Here is a 14,071-nt window from a genome sequence, read left to right as displayed (position 1 = left end):
CTAGGGCAAGAAGCTTCACCTTTGACCCAAATGCGACCTCAGAGAGCTTAACTAAAAATCATGAGCAGAACAACACTTGGGATCTGCTCAAGTTATTGTAATGTTAATGTTTACTTGATTGCATAACCTCTATTAGAGTTTGTTCTGGCAGCTGCAGTTTTTCATATGAATCAAGAGTGTTTTGTATATTTAATATTTAACAGTAGTTTTTAGGAATATAAGCCTCCCGGCAGCACATGGTTTTAGGCTCTAATAACAGCTAGACTTTTAAATGATAGATAATATAAACAATAGCCTAATCTGGTTTGTTAAGATTTTTAGTTTTTGGAAAGGAACACTGTGCATGTTATCGTATGTTGAGAGCTCACACAACATGGCACATATAGCTTCTATGATAAATAAGGTCACACTACAGTATATGCCAGTTATAGAGTTTAACCTAAAAAACATGATCACAATTGGGTTAAAAAACATATGGCCTACTTCTTAGGAGGCACACGTGCAATACAATTATGTAATTTTAATGTCTTGTTCTACATCTATGTATGTAATGTCTTGTTCTACACCTTTTTATGTCAACCACCTATAATTAAAGTTAATAAAATAATAAACCTTGCAACAAAATTCAGGATCAAGGTATACTTATAAAATTGACACCTGTGTTATATTAATTAGACCTCTCCTTACACCCGGGATACACCGCAGGATTTTTGCAACCCTTATCCTTTTGTGTGACATGATTTGTTTAAACTTGGGTATGACAAGCATGTAAACTGTACATTGGCGCAACATCTTTAGCATGCACTAGTGGTAAACAAATACCGGTATGCAGGTCGCAGCAGCAGACACACTGTGCGTTGATCATGTTGAATTTCTATCACTGTCGGAAAACTATCGTAGGCTATCTTTGGTCATAAGACCGGGAAAACAGACGTCCTTGAACCTCTCTCACTGTATGACATTGAGCCACCGATTAAGAGCTACGATCACAGAAATCAGCACGATTGTTCCGCAATGGCAATCTTTCATCTGGAAAAGCCCAAAAAAATGTGCATTGTATCCTGAGCTTTAGACAGAAGTGCGAGATTACCCCATTGATCATACTGTACATAAAAATGTCAATATTTTAGAATATTTAATTTGGCATGTCTTGACTGCCTTAAAGTGCATAATGTTTGTCAGTTATTGTGATGAAGAGAAAATGATTACTATGCTATATGTTTTTTATGTATTGCTAATCTTAAACCTCTTTCACACAGCTCGATCGGGGGAAAAAAGAGAGTTAGGAACTGTGTCGCTGTTAGGGCTGCACAATTATGACAAAAATCATTATTGTCAATTATTCACTTTGATATTATTGCCAATTAATAGATTTTACATTGAAGATTTGAATGTTTTATAACTTTCTGTTAAGTGCTGCATAGTAAATTCTAAACATCCAAAACAAAAGAATATTATGTAAATCACGAATAATTATGGAAGTTATGTTGTTAGTAAAAAATCCAAAGCGAATGGCTTAAGGACACATCAACTTGTCAATTTAATCTGTATTCACCACTGTATTTGGTGCCAGAACATACTGCCAAAAAGCACAGAAATTAGCATGAATGTACAACGTAAGTGAGGTTTTGCTGATAAATTGTGCAGCCCTACAACAAATATCCTCGGTCAGCTCTTTGACACTGGTTTTAAATGCAGATCAACAATACAGTAATTTAAAAAAAAATTCTGCAAACTGGAATATGGCAGAGATCAGGGAACACCTTACTACTCATGCTGAAGATGAGATCCAGCTTAATAGGAAAGCATGTGTCATCCATTAGTTTATGATTGAATCAGAACAAAATGCACACGCGTGGCTTCTTGATTAAAAAATTGCAGAAAATAAGCAAACTTTAGGTCAGGGGTAGGTAACGTCAGTCCTGGATTGCCGATGTCCTGCAGAGTTTAGCTCTAATCAAGCAACTCTTCAACAAATCAAGGTCTACAGAGTCACCTACAGTAAAAACTACAGTAAGAGGTTTTATCAGAGTTGAAGCTAAATTCTGCCGAACATTGCATCGTCACTCCAGGACCGACGTTGCCGATCTCTGCTTTAGATGCTGCGGAAAAAATCTGCCAAGTGCACGATTAGAAATACAATACACATCATATGTCTTTACAGGATCTTTATGTGATGTGTGTGTAGACGCATGCACAGATTCTGGAAAATCATTGAAAATCTAAATTGTTGTCATTGAGTAAAAATACAGTTGACGGGTTGTCTGTGACCCAGTAAAAGCAATCAAACATTTTGCCTCGTTTTCATCTAATGTACCACAGTGGCCGTTTCTAAAGCAAAAGTTTTGCATCTTCTTTTTCTGTTTGTGCAATACTAAAACTCTGTTTTGGACCTACTAAAATACTAAAAAGAAAAGGGTAGTGAAAGTCATTTTAGAAATGCCGACCACTGCAGGACACACACAGAAGCTCATATGATGGATATTTCTCAGCTTGCGCTGTACTTGCTCAGCAGATTCATGAACTATGTTTAAAGTAACATGAACTCAAACTGATTGCAACTGTATATAGAGATTATAAACCTTCAGAGGTTTTGACTTTGTCCCTGACCTTGATAAAGTTTGTTAGTACATGTAAGACCTTTTATAAGTTCAGTATTTGTTGCATTTGAAAGACACAATTGTTTTGTGGTCTGAGCTTTCCTTTTACATTGACATCATTCCCTGAACAAATCTGACTGGTGTTTTCCTGCTTGGGTTTGGATGTTTGATCATTTATTAAGTCTATTGACTTGAATCTTCAAACAGTTTGTTTGAAGTCACACAGGACAAACTAATGCTATCCAACAGGAATTGCTAAAATGAACTGTCTGCAAAAAACTCCAAATATGCAAATGAGCTAAAGGAGCAATTCATTTTCATTTTCTAATGTGCTGTGTTGCAAGTAATGATTCCGCTTTGTGTCTTCCCATCTGGGAGTATTATAAAGAGTTGCATTGCTGTTGCTTAGACTGCCATTTTAAATAGAGCGCTAAGCCTAAAAACACCTTTTATCAACTTTTGTAAAGACTAGACATGTCTACAGTCAGCAGCACGGATTAATTTTGCTGAGTGGATAGAAACTTTTAAAAAAAGGACAATGCTCAATGCTGGTCTTTTGCATAAATTTGTTAGCCACACTTTCAATATCTTCTCCTTTAAAGGGGTCATATTATGAGATTTTTTTTAAGATGTAAAATAAATCTTTCGTGTCCCCAGAGTGCGTATGTGAATTTTTAGCTCAAAATACCTCACAGATAATTTATTATAACATTTTAAAATTCCCATTTTGTAGGTAAGAGCAAAATTGTGCCATTTTAGGGTGCGTCCTTTAAAATGAAAATTGAGCTGATGAAATGCAAACATTGATCGCAATGATGGTGGTTTGTTGTAATTGAAACTCAATTGTGCTGTCAATTATTTTTTTCTCTTTCTCTCTGCACTAAATGGCAGTGCTGTGGTTGGATAGTGCAGATTAAGGGGCGGTATAATTGGCCTTGATACCTACCTCACAAAACAGGCGAAATCTGAATGACCTTTATTTTTACATGCGTATAGAAATTGGCTTACAAAACTAAGTTACTGGGTTGCTCTTTTTCACATTTTCTAGGTTGATAGAAGCACTGGGGACCCAATTATAGCACTTAAGCATCAAAAAGTCAGATTTTCCTGCTATGACCCCTTTAACTGTGCGAAACACAAATTCATAATGGACTCATAATGTACTGCCCTGTAACCCATACCAGAAATATGGGTTATCTTAAATTTGTCAAGAAGGCATCATTGCTTAAACACAGTACAGACTATTGTAACTACTAGCGATGCACTGAATATTTTGTAAATTAAACTAAGTGAAAGTGAAAAAACTGAATACATGTTACAGAGTAGGCTTGCCGCGATAGTCGGTGAAACGGTGATTACCGGTGCTTCAGCCTCTCACCGGTACTGTAAGATCACTTGCCCACCGCGACACCGTCTTTCATCGTTGTTTTGATATTTTCGTGTAATTAAATCATTTAGTTTCGTTAGAGAGAGCAAACACTTACAACTTTATGTGTCTGCTGCCTGAATTCAGCGGAGCTGAACGCGCGTCACGTCACAGAGCAGCAGGTGTCAGATTTCATTTATTACTTTCAGAGTGTGCGAGACGAGCTGACTGACCAGATGATAGCAGAAGCCGCGTGTTTACTTGTTTTTGTTATAATATACAAATATGATGTTTAATATAAGCAAGATCGTTTTGTTGTTGTGTTTTTCATCAAGAAAAACAATAAACCCATCATTCAAGCAGCGCTTTATGAAGACGTACCCGGTTGCTCTGTTTGGGACTGGCGGGTTCTGTGAGAATTACCTGCGCACATTGGCTGGAGCACCAGCTGTTGCACTCGCATTGCACGCAAATTTATAAGCGATTTAACGCAGCTTATGCAAGCACTGCATTTAAACAGTTGCGTAATTCAAAAGTGAAAGTAAAATGTGCACGTCTGCAAGCACATTTATAAGCAAGCGCGTTTGTGACGCACTGATTAACCGGTGGGAAAATTCTGTCACCGCGGCAACCCTATTACAGAACAATAAAGTTTTTTGATGATGCAAATAGCAACCAGCGTATAATGAGAGGAGTTTATGCTTTATAAAGGCCATCGCTATCTCATGGCAATTCGTACATATTTTACGTGATGTCTTTTTCGCATTTATTCGTACGGGCACATCCGTTAAAATGTTTAAGAAAGTTGTTTTCTGCCGAATAGTTTTGGTTGCTAAACATACAATTAGGCTGCAAGATACCTTGCCTGCGATTATGAATGCGATATTTCGCCGCTTGTCAGTGAACTACGGCTCTGTGTCGTAAATGTCACTCCATCTGAAAGCAACTGATGGCGATTTACTACTAATCAAGGAACCGGCTTTACTGATGTGACAGGCTGCGCAATTATGAGAAAAACATTATTTTTCTTAACTAGGTTTGGGTATCATTTGAATTTGAAGGATTTCGGTTCTAATTTCGATTCATTGTTTCGATTCAGGTTCCTAGCGATTCTCGATTCCGATTCTTTTAAGAGGCAGGGTCAAAAAAGTGTAGAATATTTTAAATGAACTAGCTTACCAATGGTCTTTCTGAAGGAAATAGTTCGACCTTCTCCGTGAATTTTAATTTGAACTTTTTACTTTTTGTGAACTTTACTATGAATTTCTCACAGGGCTGTTTTCAACTACAATATAAATATCAAATCTATGAACTTGAATATAAATATTATAAATTATGAATATATTTTCACTTGGGTACACTTTTCTTAAGAGAGCTTTATTTTTGAAAACCTCATGAAAACACATTTACTCATAAGTGTAAGAAGAAACAAACCCAGCCCAGATTAGTAGCAGGTACAGTATAAATTCAGAAACAGTTATTGTTTAGAAAAATGATCATATCTGCCTTCTCAGGCAGTATGCGTCATCATGTTCGACGTGCACCCTCCTATGCACAAAACAATCTTGCCGCAAATGTTGCATTTTGCCGAGATTTTGTGTCTGTTTAGAAAAGTGAAGTCGCACTTTGGACCTCCAACGCACGCTATCCATGTGCGACTCGCTAGGTTATGCCAACACTTCTGGTAGACTCTATTCCCTATTCTTAACTCATTCCCCGCCAGCCTTTTCTAAAAAAAGTTGATTTTGTGATTTTCACAAAAGTTTTACAAAATGCCTTTCAGGAAACTTTTCTTCTATAAATTATAAGCATACAAATATATGAAATAAAAGAACAGACCCTTTGTAAAGGAATTTTGTTAGAAATCAGATTCAGAATTATTATCATAACATACACAGAGTTTAAAATTAATCACATTTTTTGGTTTAGTTTTTTATACATTGGGTAAGAGTGGATAATCTAGTGGATGATAGAGGAATTACAGATTAAGTAAAAACTCCACAGGAAAGCGTCATTGGCAGGGAAATGTTTTCTCTTAATTTATGATAACTTGACGATGGGGAAAGAGTTAATTATTTGTCAACCCCTTCAGATCAGGTGTTTAATCAGTGTGCCTCATTTTGATTGGTTGATCAGCATTTTTATTGGTTTGAACAAGAAAACATGATGTCCATTCTAGGGCTGCAACGATTAATCGCGTGTCCCATTAAAAATGCCTGTCTGAAATCGATTCAACAGATTCTGTGTTTCATGCACAGCTTGTGTGTATGGTGTTTTGGTCACTACGAAGTCCTTATCGATCTAAAATAATTTTGAGTCTGAGTCGTTTATAAAGTGCATTTAAAAAAGTAACACTCGTTAATCAAAATCATTCAAAATAATCTTTATTATCACGAAATACCTGAAACAATTTGAAGAACAGCAATATAAATATCCTTATAGACATTTCCTGGAATATCGTTTGTAATGCTACTTCTGTGACAGAAAGGGAGTTTCTGCAGGAGAGCGCCCCCTGGCTTTGGGATGTGTCGGCATTTCACCGTAATATAGATACAATTCATTCATTGAGAAAATGCGCATTTGCACAATTAATCGTTACAGCCCTAGTCCATTCCAGTGGACGCAGCATCTGACGGGGTTAAACAATATCAAGGTTTAATTAATTCTGGTAAATAGAATTTCCCTTACAAACTGCGTATCAGATTGCTTAAATATCCCTCATTAGCACCGGTTGACGGATTTTATTGCCTCTGATTGCGGATTGCAGTCATGCTGTCAAAAGAAATAGCTGTAATTGGCAAATCTAAAATCCCATTGTAAGATACTTGATAACAAACGCAATGGTACCTAAATGGAATGCTGTAATCGATGCTTTTCAATTAAAGGTAATTACAGAAGCTATAATCATCATCTTGATTATTTATTTTCTGTGGCATTCAGCCAATTGTTATTCCTTTTAAATGCAAACAACGTGCCAACTTCTGCCAAATCCTAAATTTATATTACATTATGCTTAAAAGTATTAGATCTGAATTTATCTGACAGCAGCCGCTACTAAACAACATAAAATATGCATCCAATACTGTCCGACCTAGTATATTCATTCATTTATTCTTTTGGGTACTACCAGTAAAATATTGCACAGCTTTTGATCTCTTTGTCTTACTGCAGCACAAGTGCTTTGATAAGCTCCTATGAAATATCAGTGTTGGACAGAGAGCTGCTAAATGCCTAAATGTGAATGCTAAACTCAGTGTGCATTTACAAAGCATTCACAGTTTTAGTGTCTGTTTGGCTGATAGCACACCAGGTTCACCTGCATTACAAACCATGACTTTTACAACAGGTTTAGAACCTGCTAAGTGCGTCTGACATGTTTTCTTGTAAAAAGGCATTTTTATCAGATTCCTATCACTGTAAAAAAACTTTGCTGCCTTAAAATTTTTTGTTAAATCAACTCAGATTTACGAGTCATGTCAACAGAAATTAGTTGTCACAACTTATAAAATATAGTTGAGAAAAGTCAACTTAAATTTATAAGTTATAACAACTCACCTGTAGTTATAACAACTCATCTCTAGTCAAGTTAAATAATAGCAAGTTGAAATGACTTGTAAAACCGAGTTGATTCAACAAAAAATTTAAGGCAGCAAAGTATTTTTTACAGTGTAAGATCACCAGGAAACGGAAGTAGCGATTGTCTTATTTTCTCCTTGGCGACGTATATCTGAGTGAAACCGGCTTCTGAAATGAAATAAGGCAGGGCTGGACTTGAATTCATCCATTGAGAACTGATTGGATCGTTTGAAGTTGGGCCATGTTGTTGCTAATTGCTAATCCTTGCGATCTTTCACTTTTTCAAGTACCAATGCAGATATTTAGAAAGCAATGTGGCTGATTTGCTGACATAAGGATTGTGAGCTAAAGTTTTCTTTTTTTATATAAAGTACATCTGTTTCCCCCGCTGGAGCTACAGTACTGCTAACATGTGGATCTGACACCTTATGGTACTGTTTAAATAAGATGCCGCAGCACAGCAGAGGCCAATGGCAGTATTTAAAAGCAAATAAATTAATCAGCAATTTATCAGTTGATCACTACTACTAAGTATTTTAGCCAACACTTTTATTCAGAGCAACAACTTGACGTTATGTGCCTTCCTCAAAGACATCATAGTTCATGAATTGCCACTTGTGTACCTGCAGTGCATTTGGTTCAGATGTACGCTATGCTATTTCTTATTTCATTAATGTAATTTTCTGTTATCTCACCTAATGTGTGACAGACGACATTGTTCATGTTTTTTGCTTTTTCAATTTGAAACCGAGAACAGTGTTTTTGGCATGTGAGTGGCAAAGCAGGATGACAGTGGCCCTATCACCAATGAAATGCTGCTTCTCTCCCTGAGGGTCAGCATGTCATCCCATGGGTCTATATGCTTGATAATGTTACATAAGTGTCCTGTAAAGTTTTTACATAACTATCTTAAAGCTTGTTTTGTATCTCATTGTCCTGTTTAATCTGATTGTGGAGACATGGAGACAATATGTCTGACATCCTTACATTTCACAAACTTCTGCCTCTGAGATTAAATCTAATGCAATCCAGCAATACAAAATGATTGCTGGGAAGATGGCTCACAGTTCACTGAAAAAAATTATTCATTCAATTTACTCAATTTTTTAAGGTAAGTGGTTGCAATACATTTATTTAAGCTACATTTAAACAAAAAAGATTAGTAAAGTAAAATAAAATAAAAAAACTTTTGTTTAAATGTAGCTTAAATAAATGGATTGCAACCACTTACCTTAAAAAAATTGAGTAAATTGAATGAATAATTTTTTTTCAGTGTTGAATGATATCTTGCTTGATAAATTAAAAGATATTTGCCTTATTTTTATCTTTCTCTCTAAAAAGATTTGTGAATTAGCGCAGCTGATTGGTTCATTTGCAATATCTCCTATCATTATCTCATTAATCATGGGGAGTCTTGAGCAGGTTTAGCTGACAGTTTTGGAGTCTTCCTGGAGTCTGCCGTGATGACTTTATAGAGTTCCTGTCACTTGATGTCTGGCTGGATTTCAACAGCGAGTTCCTCATGCAGACGTTTAAAGCTGCGTGACTTTTCTCATCAGTTATGAATACTAATAAAACAACACATTTGCAGCAGGAATTTATAAAAAAGGTACCTATGGTAGATTTATAGATACACGCACTGTGATATGTGACCGTTGATGAGCTATCAATGAAAACTTTAATCCTTAGATTCAAACGGGAACAAAGCTGTGACCTTTGCATGTTTTTAAAGAATTTATATCTCATTGTCACACGTCTGTGGTGACTTTATTTCCTGTGTTCTACAAAGATACGCAATTATGGAAGTTCACAATGTTAGTGATGTAAGACAAACACTAAACTCTTGTCTCGACATGTTCTGTAAGATGACAACCAGAAAACTGACTTATCGCCATCCCAAGATCCATGTTTAGTCATCCATTTCATTCACAGTACTTTAATATGAGATGGGATTTACTGTGATTATCATACAGTAAATAGGCTAGTAGTGTTGTTTTATTTGATAGTACAGTAGTTGTGAAATCAGAGGCAAAGCCACATCTGCCAAAAAATGAGATCTTAATAACTGAATGCTCTTGACACATATTGTAGTTCATCAAATACTTTGGCTTCAAATTTGCTTAATACCACCCTCAGGCCATACAGAAATACCGGTTTGTTGTCAGAATCAATTAAGAGTGTGATAAAAAATGCTCATTTTAAAGAAAACATGTCAGATGTACTTAGTAGTTTTGCATTTGAGCTCTTTGCTTGTTTCATTAAAGAAGTGGTTCTCAAACCTTTTGGGAAAGCGGCCTCCCTTGTGTACGGTGCATTCCTTCGTGGCCCCCCAAAGAATATCTATGACTAAAACAATTCAAATTTAAATGAGCCAAACCATGTTAAATTGTAGAATGTAGTGATGTTGGTTAGTAGCCTTATTTTTCTGAGTTGTAACATAAATTAGTGTATTTTATAAAATGTCATAAAACTGGGCCCCCACCGTCACAGGGTCCCCAGTTTGAGACCCACTGCATTACAGGATGAGTACATGTTTTGTTTTGACTGTGTCTGGGAGAGTTCTCCTATTGTGTATTCTGCAAGGTCACCTCTGATTCAGATCAGATTGCCCTAAGTCAGCTATGGGAACTGTACACGCTGAGAGCTTCTGCTAAATATATCACACCGCTCCATTTCTCTCACCGCATCAGTGTTTTATGTGTGCGTGTGTATTTTTTACGTGTTCAGATTACCAGGTCCAGTGGGAGGTCACTGTAAAACAATGACACATTGCAGGAATGCCCTTCTCTGGATGTATGTGTGTATTATGCTAAACAGCTACAGTAGGAGTGAAAGAAAAGTCTCTGTGTTTAATACCACACAGATATGTTCATTTATACAGTAGCAGCTAATGTGGGTTAATAGATCTTAGAGATAAATGCATGTTTATTAGGGAAAAAAGTGTATATCTTATAGGCCTTGTAACTGATTTTGTGTTATTGCTTGTAAAAGTACTATTTTGTTTACTTTTACATTTTACTAGTGTATTGTGGCTTGTTTTTTCAGGTCGACACTACAAAGAAATGCTAAACTGAATCTTTTATCTCTCTCTCTCTTACCATCACCCTAAAATGATCATCACTTAAAATTACAGCTACTGCACGTTTTCTCTGGGAGAAATGACCTGCTCCGTTTTTTACCCAGAAAAAAACTCAGATGCTCTACATAGTATTTGTGTCATGAACACGTATGTGATAAACTGAAGTTTCTTATCATATTATAAACCCTGGAGTTGCTACCCGGCATGCTAATATCACAGCACAGTCAGAGGAATGCTGTTTTAATTAGAGCTCTGTGTTGCACACACAGTTTTAAAGCTTCTGGGAGGAAATTATTTCGCTGACAGCCCCTCTGTGACCTCTGTAATATTGCTGATTGTATTTGGATGTATAATGTTACTGCGGCTGTGAAGGCATAGAGTCTAGGGTAGTTGAACGTTGTTTTTTAATGCAGGGAAATTGTCCTTTATCTCGTGTTGTTGGGGTTATTGTGCATTTTTCAAACTAAAATATTGATCAGAGGTGTTGGCGTAGATGGGAGAGAACAGTTTGTCCTGATATTAGGACCGTCCTCTGGCTCATGTCGTTACCAAATGCTTCAAAACATTCAAGAGTCCTTGAAAGCAATTCCCAAGTACAGGCAGCTTTCACACGCTGGCTCACCCTGCTTCCTATTTCAGCATGAAACTTCTCACACAACACAGGTTCAGTATTCCATTGGAAGTCCAGCGTCTTTTCTGGCTTGAACTGTGCAATTTCCAGATAATTTTGCTAAGTGCATTTTGTTTTAAATGTATGGTAGCTGTCAAGTTCTTTAAAAAGTTTAAGAAACACATTTTCTTTCCCTATACTTTAAAAGCACCAGAAAATGGCAGCCTGCATTTCTAAATAAATTCACACTTTTTATGTGCCATGTTCAAATAAAAATATCTCAGCGTATCAAATGAGATTGTGCTGTGCCGTGACCACATGCTGATAACATCGCTTGATACGCATTCAGAAATGAGAAAAATTGTACTGTTGTCTTTAGTAGTTTAGTCATGTTTAATACTTATGAGCAATATGAACATTCACGTTCAGATTAATACTCATCATATCAGTGGTCTGGAAAAAGTTTATTTTGCAATAATTATACCTGAAACGTAAAAATTGTACAGGCCCTTTAGAAGATGTGAAATGAAATGGATAAACTCTACCGATGGTGTCTGCTTAAATAAAGTTTAGGACTAGTCAAATGTTCAACAAAACACAGTGTTGTCCTAAAAGTAAATTTTAGCATCTTCTAAGAAAAGTATTTGATTTGATCAGTAATGATGATTAAGTTTCTCATGTTCAAAAAGTAAAGATCTCTTTTTTTTCTCTCCATGCAGGACCTCTGCAGTGTAACTGCAGTGTTAAGGGTTCAATGAACCCAGATACCTGTGACCCCTTCACAGGTCAGTGTTTGTGCTTACCTGAATATACGGGTCACCAGTGTGACAAATGCCAGGATGGATATTTCTTAAATGGAACCAGCGGCTGCCAGGCTTGTCGGTGTAACCTCAATGGATCCGTGAGCCAAGCATGCAATAGGTGAGTGTCTGCTTTTCTAACACAAGGCTTATCACCCTTGTCTTATTAATTACTATGGAAGTCATTCTTCTTGGAGCATCACAGAATATGAATTTTACAGTAAATTTTGGGTTTAAATTTGACAGCATGTTCTCAGCCTTATTTGAATGTAATGTACACTGTTAAATATAAGTGGCAGTTTCCCAGTCTAGTCCCTAAAATGCAAGTTTGGACTAAAACAGCTTGCACTCTATATAAAATATATCTTTTGTCTCAAAATGCACAACAATAACATGTTTGTAAAATGTTCTAACATGACTAAGGACAAGTCCTGGTATAATCAAAACCCTGTCTGGGGGTTTACCCCTAAAGGTAGTAAATGGACTGCATTTATATAGCGCATTTTTAACAGACCCATGGCCATCCAAAGCGCTTTACAAGTTGCCTCCATTACCCATTCACTCACTCATTCATACACCGATGTCAGCCATGCAAGGCGCCATCCAGCTGGTCAGGAGCAGCTGGGGTTAGGTGTCTTGCTCAAGGACACCTTGACACTTGGTCAGGTGGAGCCGGGGATTGAACCACCAACTTTCCGGTTTGTAGATAACCTACATGAACCACTGAGCCACTGCTGCCCCTAACTTCTCCGCACCATTTGAAATTTGAAAATGTTTGACTAGGGAGAACTTAAATGGTAAGTTCACCTAAAAATGAAAATTAACCCTTATGTTGTTGCAAACCTGTATACATTTCTTTGTTCTGCTGAACTCAAAGGAAGATATTTCAGGGTCCCCAGAGGTCCTTGAAATCCTTGAAAGTTTGTGAATCTGGGGGAAAAATTCAAAGCCCTGGGAAGTTTGTGAAAATATACATAGATACAGATCATTAAAAGTGCTGAGTTCTTTTTTATGCAAGAAGTTTATTTTTTTTAATTCGTATTATTATCTGTTTATTGTAGGATAATATCATAAAAATTCTAGACGTTTTAAGCACACGTGCTTAAATTCGCTTTAAATGTTTATATCTTCTGTAAGCGAATGTTGATTCATACCAAAATGCTTTTTTGCATAGTTTGACAAATGAAAACGTCTTGGGTTACGTATTTAACTGTTGTTCCCTAAGAAGGGAACGAGACGCTGCGTCTCCCTTGCCCTACTTCCTACATCCCTGTAACGCTGTCTTTTGCAATATATTAGATAGCGATATACTTCCTGGATCCCGCATCACCCTGTCTTTGTCGTTAAGCCTCACCATTGGTTGAATTTGATATACACATTCAGATGCATTTACCCTTGGAGGCGTCCCCAAAGTGTCACCGCAGTGACGCAGTGTGAGTTCCCTTGAAAGGGAACTGTAACAATGTGTCTTAAAAGGTAACACGATGTAACATTGTTCTCACTTGAAATGTGTCACCACATTTAATCCTTTAATTTGAGGGTGGATCTGGAAAGTCCTTGAAAGGTCCTTGAATTTGAAGTTACAGTAACTAAAGTGTGGGAACCCTGATATTTGTAATCAAGCAGGAATCAGAAGCACCATTGACTTCCGTAGTAGGCAAAAATACTACTATGGAAATCACTGGTGCTCAGAAATGGTTTGGTTACAAACATTACTCAAAATATATTCCTTTTGTTCAACAGAACAAAGAAATTAATACTGGTTTGTAACAACATGAGGGTGAGTAAAAGTCAACAGTGTCTGTTATTAGTAATATTCAGCACTTTGGAAATCGTTGAACTTACAACATCTTGGACAGTGTAGTGAAGAAGTGATGTGTATTTGCAGACTGTTGATATATCATGCCTGATTCTGGCGTATATTCTTATGCTTTGTTGTTTGACCTCTATTTGACATCCACATGAATCCAGGCAAAATGTATAAAGCATCTACTGCTAGTAAAGTTGCTGCTGGATTTTCTCTTTCATTTCTTATGTTCC

The 14,071-nt window shown here is 36.7% G+C and overlaps 1 protein-coding gene across 1 annotated transcript in view; it reads left to right on the top strand.

The window, feature by feature from the left end:
* Positions 1-14,071, top strand: part of LOC135732245 (multiple epidermal growth factor-like domains protein 9) — a 76,997-nt gene that overhangs the window by 1,816 nt on the left and 61,110 nt on the right. Inside the window, exon 2 of the mRNA XM_065250153.2 lies at positions 11,951-12,152. Within this exon, the coding sequence (XP_065106225.1) occupies positions 11,951-12,152 (202 nt within the window). The remainder of the gene's footprint in view (positions 1-11,950; positions 12,153-14,071) is intronic.

The sequence above is a fragment of the Paramisgurnus dabryanus genome, chromosome 5, assembly GCF_030506205.2.
Source record: "Paramisgurnus dabryanus chromosome 5, PD_genome_1.1, whole genome shotgun sequence".
Taxonomy (NCBI): domain Eukaryota; kingdom Metazoa; phylum Chordata; class Actinopteri; order Cypriniformes; family Cobitidae; genus Paramisgurnus; species Paramisgurnus dabryanus.
The sequence above is the reverse complement of the archived record's forward strand: the minus strand, read 5'-3'. Positions and strand labels throughout refer to the sequence as shown.